Source organism: Convolutriloba macropyga, chromosome 5 (genome assembly GCF_964194025.1).
Source record: "Convolutriloba macropyga chromosome 5, txConMacr16.3, whole genome shotgun sequence".
NCBI lineage: Eukaryota > Metazoa > Xenacoelomorpha > Acoela > Convolutidae > Convolutriloba > Convolutriloba macropyga.
The window spans coordinates 43,268,038-43,286,400 of record NC_134472.1 but is presented as its reverse complement, the minus strand read 5'-3'; the positions used below and the strand labels follow the sequence as shown (position 1 = coordinate 43,286,400).

At 31.6% G+C, this 18,363-nt stretch overlaps 1 protein-coding gene across 1 annotated transcript in view; it reads left to right on the top strand.

Moving 5' to 3' along the window:
• Positions 1–18,363, top strand: part of LOC142339406 (uncharacterized) — a 228,743-nt gene extending 210,380 nt beyond the window's left edge. The window contains exon 15 of the mRNA XM_075389423.1: positions 17,955–18,363. Coding sequence (XP_075245538.1) covers positions 17,955–18,181 — 227 coding nt within the window. The 3' untranslated portion in view covers positions 18,182–18,363. The remainder of the gene's footprint in view (positions 1–17,954) is intronic.

Genomic DNA, 18,363 nt, shown 5'->3' with positions numbered 1-18,363 from the left:
ACGTTAGTCAACTGCGAACGAATACCGATGAAAAATTTTTCATGGTAAGCAACAAGCTTAAGGAAATCGAAGAAGCCCAATCGCAAATGACTGAAACACAAAACAAAAATTGGCAAGTAATCCAAGAACAATTTAATGTTATCGAAACAAACTTTAACATTCTCCGTGACTGCAACCAGATGCTTTTTTCCAACCAACAGTTGAATTTTGACTTTGATACAATGTCTTCCCTACTGTCTCTACTATATTCAGATGTCAAAAGCTACAGGGCATCAGTCTACACTTACCGAATTAACATCTTAAACGCGATTCCGATCTTGATGCAAAAATTGTTGCCAATTTCTATTGTTCCAAAAGAATCTTTACAAGCTATCCTAAAATCTGTTGGAGAAGACTTGACTTTGTCTGGCAGCAGATTATCGTTAGCTATTCCGTACAATACGGATCTGCTTTCGTATTACGAAGCAAAATTACTACGTGATGTAGTGACAGTCGAAAAAGGGTTGATTTTGACCCTTACGATTCCGTTAGCATCACGAACAACTGCATTCTCTACATATAGAGCAAGAGTGGTACCTATGCCAATCAGATGGGTGACCTATGCCAACCCCGTATGGCAATCAGATGGGTGATTGAGAACCCTTACCTTGCCGTGTCTGAGGATCAAGATGAAACTGTTACATTGTCTCAACAACAATTCGATAGTTGTATAGGATCATCGAAGTACAGAATTTGTCACGAGCAATTTCCATCTCAGTCAAATCAGCCTTCATGCCCTGCAACGTTGTTTTTGGGATCGATTCTCAAGACAGCAGAAACATGCGACACGGAAGTGTTTTATCTTCCGACGAATGTTCGAGCTGATAACTTGGGATTTGGAATATGGTTGCTAACGTCAGCAACAGATGGATTCAACATTAGGACTTACAGCCTGGAGAAGAGCATCGGTAACCGTGGCTCAACGAAAGACGGATGCAAAATCTGTATTCTGACTGTTGAATGTGGTTACCAGGTGAAAGTTGGTGACAACATTAAATTGCGTCGTGATTTGGAAGTTTGCGACAGAATCACACCTAAATTTGTAGACGTCAAATTGCCAGATCCGCTAGAACATCTAATGGGAATCGTACCCAGCTTGGAAAATCTTCCCTACTTTGAATCTAGGACAGTAGCAGGAGTTGACTTGATGAAAAAAGTTAGAGCAAAACTCATCCACAGCCCGAAAGTGGAATCCAGTGAAGACCTCGTAAAGATCGCTATGCCTATTACAATGGAGATGAGCAGTCTTAAACCATAATTTAAAGCTAGCCTGAAAGAATACGTTCCTATTCAAATGTCTCTCTCATTAACCGTAATTGTTTTTATTGGAAATTTATTGCTTCATCTGTTATTCATGTGGGCCTACCATAAGTTTAAAATCATTCGTGATATTCTGCCATCTTTCAAATCAGCAAATCCAGATATGAAGCCTTGTTATATCATAACACTCGATTGGACTAAACCTGATGAGGTAGAGCAAAAGATTAAATTGAGCAAAGATCTCGAAAATCAGTTCCAAATTTACCATCAAATGGGCAACCAACTGATATCATTTAAAGAAGCGCTTAGAATTATGGGAAAAGCAACGCCCAGTCGATCTCAATCGTCACATTCAATTCATTCGCCCCAACATACAACTGATGTTCATGCTTCTTCACAAAATCTCACCAATCAAGCAGAAGCAACTGTATAATTTGTGCAGTGAAGTTGTAAATATTAAATGTATGTCGTCTTGAACCCGATTCTTCAACTGGGACCCAGAATACGATGACAGTATCCATTTTTACTTTTATATGACATGTAATATTGGACTGGAACGATCATATTGTGGCAAAACTTCAACCTGTATCTCTTATATATCCAAATATTTTCTACAACAGAGATGTCTGCGAACTTCCCTTCTAACGTCAAAGAATGATGGACTTCACAATTTTTTTGGACTCCGGAAGTAATTGAAAGGAGGGGAGTGTGACGTGACGTTATCTAAAAATTCGAACATTCAAAACAGTATCAGACATGTTATTTAATTAGAACTTTCTGTTTGTTTAGAAGCAAGCCTCACCTTTATGTATTTGAATAATCATTAACCACTATTGTACCGCTATTGTAAAGTTATATATCAGATTGAATAGAGAATTAACAAAATACTTACTTAAATCATTGTCACTGAGATACTGCAAGCTGAAACTCGGATCCACTTGCATCCACGACCTAAACTTTCAATATTTTTCAACAACATTCAATAATATACGTGCAATATCATTTACATTTAAATATACCAACCCAGTTCAATATCGGGAAACCATTGGTATAGCACACTAGATGTTGAGTGTTTATGATTGTCATACAAAATTACATCTAGTTAGATTAATTTGGCGTGAAATCAGAGTTATTTCTCTGAATTAATTGTAGCAACTTGTCAACAGTTTTGACCTTATTATTTTTGACGAATGGATGTTGATTTTGTATGATTTTTAATACAAAATACACCTAGTTAGTTTTCTTTATATGAAATCAGAGTTAATTCTTTGATAAAACTCTACTAACTTGTCATTGTTTTTCTCCTGGCGACTAGACTTTGAGTGTGTATGATTTTTCATACAAAATTAGATTAGATTAATTTGGCTTGAAATCAGAGTTAGTTCTCTGAATTAACTGTAGCAACGTGTCAACAGTTTTGACCTGGATTTTTGTAAATTTTTGCTGAATTTGTATGATTTTTAATGCAAAATTACTTCTAGTTAGATTGCTTTGGCATGAAATCAAAGTTAATTCTTTGATATAACTCTAGCAACTTGTCATTGTTTTTGACCTTATAATCTCCTGGCGACTAGATGTTGAGTGTGTATGATTTGTCATACAAAACTACATCTAGTTAGATTAATTTGACTTGAAATCAGAGTTAGTTCTCTGAATTAACTGTAGCAACTTTTCAACAGTTTTGACCTTACTATTTTTGGAGTAGTTTTTGAATTTATGATTCGCTATGCAAAATTACATCGAGTTAGGTTACATCGGTTTGAAATCAAAATTTGTGCTTTGAGTTAATTCTTTTAAAAATTTGTGCTTTGAGTTAACTCGATTAACTTGTCATGATCTCTTGGCGACTATACGTTGAGCGTGTATGATTTGTCATACAAAATTACATCTAGTTTAATTTGGCTTGAAATCAGAGTTGTTTCTCTGAATTAACTGTAGCAACTTGTCAACAGTTTTGACCCTATTATTTTTGTCGAATGGTTGTTGATTTTGTATGATTTTTAATACAAAATTAAATCTAATTAGTTTTCTTTGATGTGAAATCAGAGTTAATTCTTTGATATAACTCTATTAACTTGTCATTTTGTGACCTTATAATCTGCTGGCGACTAGATGTTGAGTGTTTATGACTGTCATACAAAATTACATCTAGTTAGATTAATTTGGCGTGAAATCAGAGTTATTTCTCTGAATTAATTGTAGCAACTTGTCAACAGTTTTGACCTTATTATTTTTGACGAATGGATGTTGATTTTGTATGATTTTTAATACAAAATACACCTAGTTAGTTTTCTTTGATATGAAATCAGAGTTAATTCTTTGATAAAACTCTACTAACTTGTCATTGTTTTTCTCCTGGCGACTAGACTTTGAGTGTGTATGATTTTTCATACAAAATTAGATTAGATTAATTTGGCTTGAAATCAGAGTTAGTTCTGTGAATTAACTGTAGCAACGTGTCAACAGTTTTGACCCTATTAGTTTTGTCGAATGGTTGTTATTTTGTATGATTTTTAATACAAAATTACATCTAGTTAGGTATCGTTGATATGAAATCAGAGTTAATTCTTTGATATAACTCTAGTAACATATCATTGTTTTTGGCCTTATCTCCTGGCGACTAGATGTTGAGTTTGTATGATTTGTCATAAAAAATTACATCTAGTTAGATTAATTTGACTGGAAATCTGAGTCAGTTCTCTGAATTAACTGTAGCAATTTGTCAACAGTTTTGACCGCATCATTTTTGGACTAGTTTTTGAATTTATAATTTGTCATGCAAAATTACATCTAGTTAGGTTACATCGGTTTGAAATCAAAATTTGCGCTTTGAGTTAACTTGAGCAAATTGTCATGATCTCTTGGCGACTAGACGTTTAGGGTGTATGATTTGTCATATAAAATTACATCTAGTTTAATTAATTTGGCTTGAAATCAGAGTTTTTTCTCTGAATTAACTGTAGCAACTTTTCAACGTTTTTGACCTTACCATTTTTCGACTAGTTTTTGATTTTGATTTGTCAGGCAATATTACTTCTCAACGTTATCTCTATCAAAGATAACTTATGATTTGCATAATCTCCTGGCGGCTAGATGTTGAGTGTGTATGATTTGTCATACAAACTTACATCTAATTAGATTAATTTGTCTTGAAATCAGAGTTAGTTCTCTGAATTAACTGTAGCAACTTGTCAACAGTTTTGACCTTACTATTTTTGGAGTAGTTTTTGAATTTTTTGTTTGCTATGCAAAATTGCATCTAGTTAGGTTACATCGGTTTGAAATCGAAATTTGTGCTTTGAGTTAACTCGAGCAACTTGTCATGCATGATCTCTTGGCGACTAGACGTTGAGGGTGTATGATTTGTCATACAAAATTACATCTAGTTTAGTTAATTTGGCTGGAAATCAGAGTTATTTCTGAATTAACTTAACTGTAGCAACTTCTCAACGTTTTTGACCTTATCATTTTTAGAGTAGTTTTTGAATTTAGTTGTCATGCAAAATTACATCAAGTCAGGTAACATCGGTTTGAAATCGAAGTTTGTGCTTTGACTTAACTCTAGCAAATTGTCATGATCGCTTGGCGACTAGATGTTCAGTGTGAATGATTTGGCATTCAAAATTACATCTAGTTAGATTTCTTTGGCATATCAGAGTTATTTTTGTGATGTAACTCTATTAATTTGTCATTGATTTTGGACTTATGATCTTTGTTGCGACTAGATGTTGAGTGTGTATGATTTGTCATACAAAATTACATCTAGTTAGATTTATTTGACATGAAGTCACATTTAGTTCTCTGAATTAACTGTAGCAGCTTGTCAACAGTTTTGACCTTACCATTTTTCGGGTAGTTTTTGATTTTATGATTTGCTATGCAAAATTACATCTAGTTAGGTTACATCGGTTTGAAATCAAAATTTGCGCTTTGAGTTAACTCGAGCAAATTGTCATGATCTCTTGACGACTAGACTTTTAGGGTGTATGATTTGTCATATAAAATTACATCTAGTTTAATTAATTTGGCTTGAAATCAGAGTTGTTTCTCTGAATTAACTGTAGCAACTTTTCAACGTTTTTGACCTTATCATTTTTGGGCTAGTTTTTGATTTTGATTTGTCAGGCAATATTACTTTTAGTTAGGTTTCATCGGTTTGAGATCAAAGTTTGTGCTTTGAATTAACTGTAGCAATGTGTCAACAGTGTTGACATTATTTTTGATGAATAGTTGATATTGTATGATTTTTAATACAAAATTACATCTATTTAGATATCTTTGGCATGAAATCAGAGTTAGTTCTTTGATATAACTCTAGTAACTTGTCATTGTTTTTGGCCTTATGATCTCCTGTCAACTAGATGTCGAGTGTGTATGATTTGTTATACGAAATTACATCTAGTTAGATTTATTTGACTTGAAATCACAGTTAGTTCTCTGAATTAACTGTAGCAACTTTCAACAATTTTGACCTCACCATTTTTTGGGTAGTTTTTGATTTTATGATTTGCTATGCAAAATTACATCTAGTTAGGTTACATCGGTTTGAAATCAAAATTTGCGCTTTGAGTTAACTCGAGCAAATTGTCATGATCTCTTGGCGACTAGACGTTTAGGGTGTATGATTTGTCATTTAAAATTACATCTAGTTTAATTAATTTGGCTTGAAATCAGAGTTATTTCTCTGTATTAACTGTAGCAACTTTTCGACGTTTTTGACCTTATCATTTTTGGACTAGTTTTTGATTTTGATTTGTTAGGCAATATTACTTTTAGTTAGGTTTGAGATCAAAGTTTGTGCTTTGAATTAACTGTAGCAATGTGTCAACAGTGTTGACATTAATATTTTTGACGAATAGTTGAATTTGTATGATTTTTAATACAAAATTACATCTAGTTAGATTTCTTTGGCATAAAAGCAGAGTTAATTCTTTGATATAACTCCAGTAACTTGTCATTGTTTTCGGCTTTATAATCTCCTGGCGACTAGATGTTGAGTTTGTATGATTTGTCATAAAAAATTACATCTAGTTAGATTAATTTAACTGGAAATCTGAGTCAGTTCTCTGAATTAACTGTAGCAATTTGTCAACAGTTTTGACCGCATCATTTTTGGACTAGTTTTTGAATTTATAATTTGTCATGCAAAATTACATCTAGTTAGGTTACATCGGTTTGAAGTCAAAATTTGCGCTTTGAGTTAACTCGAGCAAATTGTCATGATCTCTTGGCGACTAGACGTTTAGGGTGTATGATTTGTCATATAAAATTACATCTAGTTTAAATAATTTGGCTTGAAATCAGAGTTATTTCTCTGAATTAACTGTAGCAACTTTTCAACGTTTTTGACCTTATCATTTTTGGACTAGTTTTTGATTTTGATTTGTTAGGCAATATTACTTCTAGTTAGGTTTGAGATCAAAGTTTGTGCTTTGAATTAACTGTAGCAATGTGTCAACAGTGTTGACATTATTATTTTTGACGAATAGTTGAATTTGTATGATTTTTAATACAAAATTACATCTAGTTAGATTTCTTTGGCATAAAAGCAGAGTTAATTCTTTGATATAACTCTAGTATTTTGTCATTGTTTTTGGCTTTATAATCTCCTGGCGACTAGATGTTGAGTTTGTATGATTTGTCATAAAAATTACATCTAGTTAGATTAATTTGACTGGAAATCTGAGTCAGTTCTCTGAATTAACTGTAGCAATTTGTCAACAGTTTTGACCGCATCATTTTTGGACTAGTTTTTGAATTTATAATTTGTCATGCAAAATTACATCTAGTTAGTTTACATCGGTTTGAAGTCAAAATTTGCGCTTTGAGTTAACTCGAGCAAATTGTCATGATCTCTTGGCGACTAGACGTTAAAGGTGTATGATTTGTCATATAAAATTACATCTAGTTTAATTAATTTGGCTTGAAATCAGAGTTATTTCTCTGAATTAACTGTAGCAACTTTTCAACGTTTTTGACCTTATCATTTTGCCTAGTTTTTGATATTGATTTGTCAGGCAATATTACTTCTAGTTAGGTTTCATTTGTTTGAGATCAAAGTTTGTGCTTTGAATTAACTGTAGCAATGTGTCAACAGTGTTGACATTATTATTTTTGATGAATAGTTGAATTTGTATGATTTTTAATGCAAAATTACATCTATTTAGATATCTTTGGCATGAAATCAGAGTTAATTCTTTGATATAACTCTAATAACTTGTCATTGTTTTTGGCCTGATGATCTCCTGTCAACTAGATGTTGAGTGTGTATGATTTGTTATACGAAATTACATCTAGTTAGATTTATTTGACTTGAAATCACAGTTAGTTCTCTGAATTAACTGTAGCAACTTGTCAACAATTTTGACCTTACCATTTTTTGGGTAGTTTTTGATTTTATGATTTGCTATGCAAAATTACATCTAGTTAGGTTACATCGGTTTGAAATCAAAATTTGCGCTTTGAGTTAACTCGAGCAAATTGTCATGATCTCTTTGCGACTAGACGTTTAGGGTGTATGATTTGTCATATAAAATTACATCTAGTTTAATTAATTTGGCTTGGAATCAGAGTTTTTTCTCTGAATTAACTGTAGCAACTTTTCAACGTTTTTGACCTTATCATTTTTGGACTAGTTTTTGATTTTGATTTGTCAGGCAATATTATTTCTAGTTGGGTTTCATCGGTTTGAGATCAAAGTTTGTGCTTTGAATTAACTGTAACTGTGTGTCAACAGTGTTGACATTATTATTTTTGATGAATAGTTGAATCTGTATGATTTTTAATGCAAAATTACATCTATTTAGATATCTTTGGCATGAAATCAGAGTTAATTCTTTGATATAACTCTAGTAACTTGTCATTGTTTTTTGCCTTATGATCTCCTGTCAACTAGATGTTGAGTGTGTATGATTTGTTATACGAAATTACATCTAGTTAGATTTATTTGACTTGAAATCACAGTTAGTTCTCTGAATTAACTGTAGCAACTTGTCAACAATTTTGACCTTACCATTTTTTGGGTAGTTTTTGATTTTATGATTTGCTATGCAAAATTACATCTAGTTAGGTTACATCGGTTTGAAATCGAAATTTGCGCTTTGAGTTAACTCGAGCAAATTGTCATGATCTCTTGGCGACTAGACGTTTAGGGGGTACGATTTGTCATATAAAATTACATCTAGTTTAATTAATTTGGCTTGAAATCAGAGTTATTTCTCTGAATTGACTGTAGCAACTTTTCAACGTTTTTGACCTTATCATTTTTGGACTAGTTTTTGATTTTGATTTGTCAGGCAATATTGCTTCTAGTTAGGTTTCATCGGTTTGAGATCAAAGTTTGTGCTTTGAATTAACTGTAGCAATGTGTCAACAGTGTTGACATTATTATTTTTGATGAATAGTTGAATTTGTATGATTTTTAATGCAAAATTACATCTATTTAGATATCTTTGGCATGAAATCAGAGTTAATTCTTTGATATAACTCTAATAACTTGTCATTGTTTTTGGCCTGATGATCTCCTGTCAACTAGATGTTGAGTGTGTATGATTTGTTATACGAAATTACATCTAGTTAGATTTATTTGACTTGAAATCACAGTTAGTTCTCTGAATTAACTGTAGCAACTTGTCAACAATTTTGACCTTACCATTTTTTGGGTAGTTTTTGATTTTATGATTTGCTATGCAAAATTACATCTAGTTAGGTTACATCGGTTTGAAATCAAAATTTGCGCTTTGAGTTAACTCGAGCAAATTGTCATGATCTCTTTGCGACTAGACGTTTAGGGTGTATGATTTGTCATATAAAATTACATCTAGTTTAATTAATTTGGCTTGGAATCAGAGTTTTTTCTCTGAATTAACTGTAGCAACTTTTCAACGTTTTTGACCTTATCATTTTTGGACTAGTTTTTGATTTTGATTTGTCAGGCAATATTATTTCTAGTTGGGTTTCATCGGTTTGAGATCAAAGTTTGTGCTTTGAATTAACTGTAACTGTGTGTCAACAGTGTTGACATTATTATTTTTGATGAATAGTTGAATCTGTATGATTTTTAATGCAAAATTACATCTATTTAGATATCTTTGGCATGAAATCAGAGTTAATTCTTTGATATAACTCTAGTAACTTGTCATTGTTTTTTGCCTTATGATCTCCTGTCAACTAGATGTTGAGTGTGTATGATTTGTTATACGAAATTACATCTAGTTAGATTTATTTGACTTGAAATCACAGTTAGTTCTCTGAATTAACTGTAGCAACTTGTCAACAATTTTGACCTTACCATTTTTTGGGTAGTTTTTGATTTTATGATTTGCTATGCAAAATTACATCTAGTTAGGTTACATCGGTTTGAAATCGAAATTTGCGCTTTGAGTTAACTCGAGCAAATTGTCATGATCTCTTGGCGACTAGACGTTTAGGGGGTACGATTTGTCATATAAAATTACATCTAGTTTAATTAATTTGGCTTGAAATCAGAGTTATTTCTCTGAATTGACTGTAGCAACTTTTCAACGTTTTTGACCTTATCATTTTTGGACTAGTTTTTGATTTTGATTTGTCAGGCAATATTGCTTCTAGTTAGGTTTCATCGGTTTGAGATCAAAGTTTGTGCTTTGAATTAACAGTAGCAATGTGTCAACAGTGTTGACATTATTATTTTTGATGAATAGTTGAATTTGTATGATTTTTAATGCAAAATTACATCTATTTAGATATCTTTTGCATGAAATCAGAGTTAATTCTTTGATATAACTCCAGTAACTTGTCATTGTTTTTTGCCTTATGATCTCCTGTCAACTAGATGTTGAGTGTGTATGATTTGTTATACGAAATTACATCTAGTTAGATTTATTTGTCTTGAAATCACAGTTAGTTCTCTGAATTAACTGTAGCAACTTGTCAACAATTTTGACCTTACCATTTTTTGGGTAGTTTTTGATTTTATGATTTGCTATGCAAAATTACATCTAGTTAGATTACATCGGTTTGAAATCGAAATTTGCGCTTTGAGTTAACTCGAGCAAATTGTCATGATCTCTTGGCGACTAGACGTTTAGGGGGTATGATTTGTCATATAAAATTACATCTAGTTTAATTAATTTGGCTTGAAATCAGAGTTATTTCTCTGAATTAACTGTAGCAACTTTTCAACGTTTTTGACCTTATCATTTTTGGACTAGTTTTTGATTTTGATTTGTCAGGCAATATTACTTCTAGTTAGGTTTCATCGGTTTGAGATCAAAGTTTGTGCTTTGAATTAACAGTAGCAATGTGTCAACAGTGTTGACATTATTATTTTTGATGAATAGTTGAATTTGTATGATTTTTAATACAAAATTACATCTATTTAGATATCTTTTGCATGAAATCAGAGTTAATTCTTTGATATAACTCCAGTAACTTGTCATTTCTTTTGGCCTTATGATCTCCTGTCAACTAGATGTTGAGTGTGTTTGATTTGTCATACGAAATTACATCTAGTTAGATTTATTTGACTTGAAATCACAGTTAGTTCTCTGAATTAACTGTAGCAACTTGTCAACAATTTTGACCTTACCATTTTTTGGGTAGTTTTTGATTTTATGATTTGCTATGCAAAATTGCATCTAGTTAAATTACATCGGTTTGAAATCAAAATTTGCGCTTTGAGTTAACTCGAGCAAATTGTCATGATCTCTTGGCGACTAGACGTTTAGGGTGTATGATTTGTCATATAAAATTACATCTAGTTTAATTAATTTGGCTTGAAATCAGAGTTATTTCTCTGAATTAACTGTAGCAACATTTCAACGTTTTTGACCTTATCATTTTTAGACTAGTTTTTGATTTTGATTTGTCAGGCAATATTACTTCTAGTTAGGTTTCATCGGTTTGAGATCAAAGTTTGTGCTTTAAATTAACTGTAGCATTGTGTCAACAGTGTTGACATTTTTATTTTTTGATGAATAGTTGAATTTGTATAATTTTTAATACAAAATTACATCTATTTAGATATCTTTGGCATGAAATCAGAGTTAATTCTTTGATATAACTCTAGTAACTTGTCATTGTTTTTGGCCTTTTGATCTCCTGTCAACTAGATGTTGAGTGTGTATGATTTGTTATACGAAAATAAATCTAGTTAGATTTATTTGACTTGAAATCACAGTTAGTTCTCTGAATTAACTGTAGCAACTTGTCAACAATTTTGACCTTACCATTTTTTGGTTAGTTTTTGATTTTATGATTTGCTATGCAAAATTACATCTAGTTAGATTACATCGGTTTGAAATCAAAATTTGCGCTTTGAGTTAACTCGAGCAAATTGTCATGATCTCTTGGCGACTAGACGTTTAGGGTGTATGATTTGTCATATAAAATTACATGTAGTTTAATTAATTTGGCTTGAAATCAGAGTTTTTTCTCTGAATTAACTGTAGCAACTTTTCAACGTTTTTGACCTTATCATTTTTGGACTAGTTTTTGATTTTGATTTGTCAGGCAATATTACTTCTAGTTAGGTTTCATCGGTTTGAGATCAAAGTTTGTGCTTTGAATTAACTGTAACAATGTGTCAACAGTGTTGACATTATTATTTTTGACGAATAGTTGAATTTGTATGATTTTTAATACAAAATTACATCTAGTTAGATTTCTTTGGCATAAAAGCAGAGTTATTTCTTTGATATAACTCTAGTAACTTGTCATTGTTTTTGGCTTTATGATCTGGCGACTAGATGTTGAGTTTGTATGATTTGTCATAAAAAATTACATCTAGTTAGATTAATTTGACTGGAAATCTGAGTCAGTTCTCTGAATTAACTGTAGCAATTTGTCAAGTTTTGACCGCATCATTTTTGGACTAGTTTTTGAATTTATAATTTTTCATGCAAAATTCCATCTAGTTAGGTTACATGGGTTTGAAATCAACGTTTTTGCTTTGAAATAACTCTAGCAACTTGTCAGGAGCTCTTGGCGACTAGATGTTAAGGGTGTATGATTTGTCATATAAAATTACATCTAGTTTAATTAATTTGGCTTGAAATCAGAGTTATTTCTCTGAATTAACTGTAGCAACTTGTCACAATTTTGACCTTATCTTTTTTCGAGTAGTTTTTCAATTTAGTTGGCATGCAAAATTATATCTAGTTAGGTTACATTGGTTTGAAATCAAAGTTTGAATTAACGGTAGCAACTTGTCAACAGTTTTGACCTTATCATTTTTGACGAATAGTTGTTGAATTTGTATGATTTTAAAACAAAATTACATCTAGTTAGATTTCCTTGGCATGAAATCAGAGTTAAATCTTTGATATAACCCTAGTAACTTGTCATTGTTTTTGGCCTTATCATCTCATGTCAACTAGATGCTGAGTGTGTATGATTTGTCATACAAAATTACATCTAGTTAAATTATATTGGCTTGAAATCAGTGTTAGTTCTCTGAATGAACTGTAGCAACTTGTCAACAGTTTTGACCGTATCATTTTTGGACTAGTTTGAATTTTTGATTCATCATGCAAAATTACATCTAGTTAGGTTACATAGGTTTGACATCAAAGTTTGTCGTATGAATTAACGGTAGCAACTTGTCAACAGTTTTGACCTTATCATTTTTGACGAATAGTTGTTAAATTTGTATGATTTTAAAACAAAATTACATCTAGTTAGATTTCCTTGGCATGAAATCAGAGTTAATTCTTTGATATAACCCTAGTAACTTGTCATTGTTTTCGGCCTTATCATCTCCTGTCAACTAGATGTTGAGTGTGTATGATTTGTCATACAAAATTACATCTTGTTAGATTAATTTGGCTTGAAATCAGAGTTAGCTCTCTGAATTAACTGTAGTAACTGGTCAACAATTTTGACCTGATCTTTTTCTAGAGTAGTTTTTGAATTTAGTTGTCGTGCAAAATTACATCATGTCAGGTTATATCGGTTTGAAATCGAAGTTTGTGCTTTAACTCTAGCAAATTGTCATGATCGCTTGGCGACTAGATGTTCAGTGTGTATGATTTGTCATTCAAAATTACATCTGGTTAGATTATTTGGCTTGAAATCAATGTTAGTTCTCTGAATTAACCGTAGCAACTTGTCAACAGTTTTGTCCTTATCATTTTTGGACTAGTTTTTGAATTTGATTCATCATGCAAAATTACATCTAGTTAGGTTACATTGGTTTGAATTCAAAGTTTTTCGTTTGAATTAACGGTAGCAACTTGTCAACAGTTTTGACCTTATCATTTTTGACGAATAGTTGTTGACTTTGTATGATTTTAAAACAAAATTACATCTAGTTAGATTTCCTTGGCATGAAATCAGAGTTAATTCTTTGATATAACCCTAGTAACTTGTCATTGTTTTTGGCCTTATCATCTCATGTCAACTAGATGTTGAGTGTGTATGATTTGTCATACAAAATTACATCTAGTTGGATTAATTTGGCTTGAAATCAGAATTAGTTCGGTGAATTAACTGTAGCAACTTGTCAACAGTTTTGACCTTATTATTTTTTTAATGATAGTTGTTGAATTTGTATGATTTTTTTAATGCAAAATTACATCTAGTTAGATTTCTTTGGCATATCAGAGTTATTTCTGTGATATAACTCTATTAATTTGTCATTGATTTTGGACTTATGATCTCTGTTGCGACTAGATGTTGAGTGTGTATGATTTGTCATACAAAATTACATCTAGTTAGATTTATTTGACTTGAAATCACAGTTAGTTCTCTGAATTAACTGTAGCAACTTGTCAACAATTTTGACCTTACCATTTTTTGGGTAGTTTTTGATTTTATGATTTGCTATGCAAAATTGCATCTAGTTAGATTACATCGGTTTGAAATCAAAATTCGCGCTTTGAGTTAACTCGAGCAAATTGTCATGATCTCTTGGCGACTAGACGTTTAGGGTGTATGATTTGTCATATAAAATTACATCTAGTTCAATTAATTTGGCTGGAAATCAGAGTTATTTCTCTGAATTAACTGTAGCAACATTTCCACGTTTTTGACCTTATCATTTTTAGACTAGTTTTTGATTTGTCAGGCAATATTACTTCTAGTTAGGTTTTATCGGTTTGAGATCAAAGTTTGTGCTTTGAATTAACTGTAGCATTGTGTCAACAGTGTTGACATTTTTATTTTTGATGAATAGTTGAATTTGTATAATTTTTAATACAAAATTACATCTATTTAGATATCTTTGGCATGAAATCAGAGTTAATTCTTTGATATAACTCTAGTAACTTGTCATTGTTTTTGGCCTTTTGATCTCCTGTCAACTAGATGTTGAGTGTGTATGATTTGTTATACGAAAATAAATCTAGTTAGATTTATTTGACTTGAAATCACAGTTAGTTCTCTGAATTAACTGTAGCAACTTGTCAACAATTTTGACCTTACCATTTTTTGGTTAGTTTTTGATTTTATGATTTGCTATGCAAAATTACATCTAGTTAGATTACATCGGTTTGAAATCAAAATTTGCGCTTTGAGTTAACTCGAGCAAATTGTCATGATCTCTTGGCGACTAGACGTTTAGGGTGTATGATTTGTCATATAAAATTACATCTAGTTTAATTAATTTGGCTTGAAATCAGAGTTTTTTCTCTGAATTAACTGTAGCAACTTTTCAACGTTTTTGACCTTATCATTTTTGGACTAGTTTTTGATTTTGATTTGTCAGGCAATATTACTTCTAGTTAGGTTTCATCGGTTTGAGATCAAAGTTTGTGCTTTGAATTAACTGTAACAATGTGTCAACAGTGTTGACATTATTATTTTTGACGAATAGTTGAATTTGTATGATTTTTAATACAAAATTACATCTAGTTAGATTTCTTTGGCATAAAAGCAGAGTTATTTCTTTGATATAACTCTAGTAACTTGTCATTGTTTTTGGCTTTATGATCTGGCGACTAGATGTTGAGTTTGTATGATTTGTCATAAAAAATTACATCTAGTTAGATTAATTTGACTGGAAATCTGAGTCAGTTCTCTGAATTAACTGTAGCAATTTGTCAAGTTTTGACCGCATCATTTTTGGACTAGTTTTTGAATTTATAATTTTTCATGCAAAATTCCATCTAGTTAGGTTACATGGGTTTGAAACAAACGTTTTTGCTTTGAAATAACTCTAGCAACTTGTCAGGAGCTCTTGGCGACTAGATGTTAAGGGTGTATGATTTGTCATATAAAATTACATCTAGTTTAATTAATTTGGCTTGAAATCAGAGTTATTTCTCTGAATTAACTGTAGCAACTTGTCACAATTTTGACCTTATCTTTTTTCGAGTAGTTTTTCAATTTAGTTGGCATGCAAAATTATATCTAGTTAGGTTACATTGGTTTGAAATCAAAGTTTGAATTAACGGTAGCAACTTGTCAACAGTTTTGACCTTATCATTTTTGACGAATAGTTGTTGAATTTGTATGATTTTAAAACAAAATTACATCTAGTTAGATTTCCTTGGCATGAAATCAGAGTTAAATCTTTGATATAACCCTAGTAACTTGTCATTGTTTTTGGCCTTATCTTCTCATGTCAACTAGATGCTGAGTGTGTATGATTTGTCATACAAAATTACATCTAGTTAAATTATATTGGCTTGAAATCAGTGTTAGTTCTCTGAATGAACTGTAGCAACTTGTCAACAGTTTTGACCGTATCATTTTTGGACTAGTTTGAATTTTTGATTCATCATGCAAAATTACATCTAGTTAGGTTACATAGGTTTGACATCAAAGTTTGTCGTATGAATTAACGGTAGCAACTTGTCAACAGTTTTGACCTTATCATTTTTGACGAATAGTTGTTAAATTTGTATGATTTTAAAACAAAATTACATCTAGTTAGATTTCCTTGGCATGAAATCAGAGTTAATTCTTTGATATAACCCTAGTAACTTGTCATTGTTTTCGGCCTTATCATCTCCTGTCAACTAGATGTTGAGTGTGTATGATTTGTCATACAAAATTACATCTTGTTAGATTAATTTGGCTTGAAATCAGAGTTAGTTCTCTGAATTAACTGTAGTAACTTGTCAACAATTTTGACCTGATCTTTTTCTAGAGTAGTTTTTGAATTTAGTTGTCATGCAAAATTACATCATGTCAGGTTATATCGGTTTGAAATCGAAGTTTGTGCTTTAACTCTAGCAAATTGTCATGATCGCTTGGCGACTAGATGTTCAGTGTGTATGATTTGTCATTCAAAATTACATCTGGTTAGATTATTTGGCTTGAAATTAATGTTAGTTCTCTGAATTAACCGTAGCAACTTGTCAACAGTTTTGTCCTTATCATTTTTGGACTAGTTTTTGAATTTGATTCATCATGCAAAATTACATCTAGTTAGGTTACATTGGTTTGAATTCAAAGTTTTTCGTTTGAATTAACGGTAGCAACTTGTCAACAGTTTTGACCTTATCATTTTTGACGAATAGTTGTTGACTTTGTATGATTTTAAAACAAAATTACATCTAGTTAGATTTCCTTGGCATGAAATCAGAGTTAATTCTTTGATATAACCCTAGTAACTTGTCATTGTTTTTGGCCTTATCATCTCATGTCAACTAGATGTTGAGTGTGTATGATTTGTCATACAAAATTACATCTAGTTGGATTAATTTGGCTTGAAATCAGAATTAGTTCGGTGAATTAACTGTAGCAACTTGTCAACAGTTTTGACCTTATTAATTTTTTAATGATAGTTGTTGAATTTGTATGATTTTTTTAATACAAAATTACATCTAGTTAGATTTCTTTGGCATATCAGAGTTATTTCTGTGATATAACTCTATTAATTTGTCATTGATTTTGGACTTATGATCTCTGTTGCGACTAGATGTTGAGTGTGTATGATTTGTCATACAAAATTACATCTAGTTAGATTAATTTGACTTGAAATCAGAGTTATTTCTCTGAATTAACTGTAGCAACTTGTCAACAGTTTTGACCTTATTATTTTTTAATGATAGTTGTTGAATTTGTATGATTTTTATTACAAAATTACATCTACTTAGATTTCTTTGGCATATCAGAGTTGTTTCTGTGATATAACTCTATTAATTTGTCATTGATTTTGGACTTATGATCTTTGTTGCGACTAGATGTTGAGTGTGTATGATTTGTCATACAAAATTACATCTAGTTAGATTAATTTGACTTGACATCAGAGTTAGTTCTCTGAATTAACTGTAGCAACTTGTTAACAGTTTTGACCTGATCATTTTTGGCGAATAGTTGTTGAATCTGTATGATTTTTAATACAAATTTACATCTAGTTAGATTTCTTTGGCATGAAATCAGAGTTATTTCTGTGATATAACTCGAGTAATTTGTCATTGTTTTTGGCCTTATGATCTCCTGTCAACTAGATGTTGAGTGTGTATGATTTGAGTTAGTTCTCCGAATTTGTTGCAGCAACTTGTCATCAGTTTTAGTCTTATCATTTTTGACTAGTTGAATATGTATGTTTTTTAATACAATACTACATGTAGTTAGATTACTGTGGATCGAAGTCGGAATATATACTCGAATCTGATTTGGACAAAAATTCGTTCATTTACTTCGTAACATGTCGGTCGGCTGTTGGCAAGGGTTCGTGCCTTGAGAGATTTTAACTGCTCTCATTCCGATCAAAACTGATGTTTCAGATCAGCTTAGATATCTACAAGAGTGCTGCTGTGAGTGTTTGCTAAAGTTACATTGTGTTAATCAGTCGGCAGTGAGAGAAGTGTTGAGCGCAGATGAGAATGCGTCCATTATCCTTCGAGAGAGTAGCTCGCGCACCCAGGTGACCAGCAGACACATTCATCTCTTCCAACCACACCACAAACACAACACCAAGAGTAACAACAGTCACAGTGAACAGAAACTTTAACTTCGTCTCGAATACCTCTGCGCATTTCCTTCAGAAGGAGACAAAATCAAAGCTTGTCCACTTGTTTGATTAAACTGATAAAAGTTATGGGAAATTCTATTGATCAGAATTGAAAGTTTCCTTATTTTCATAATCTGTTAACTTTATTTTGTTACTCAACTAGAATAGAATCTCCACCTCTT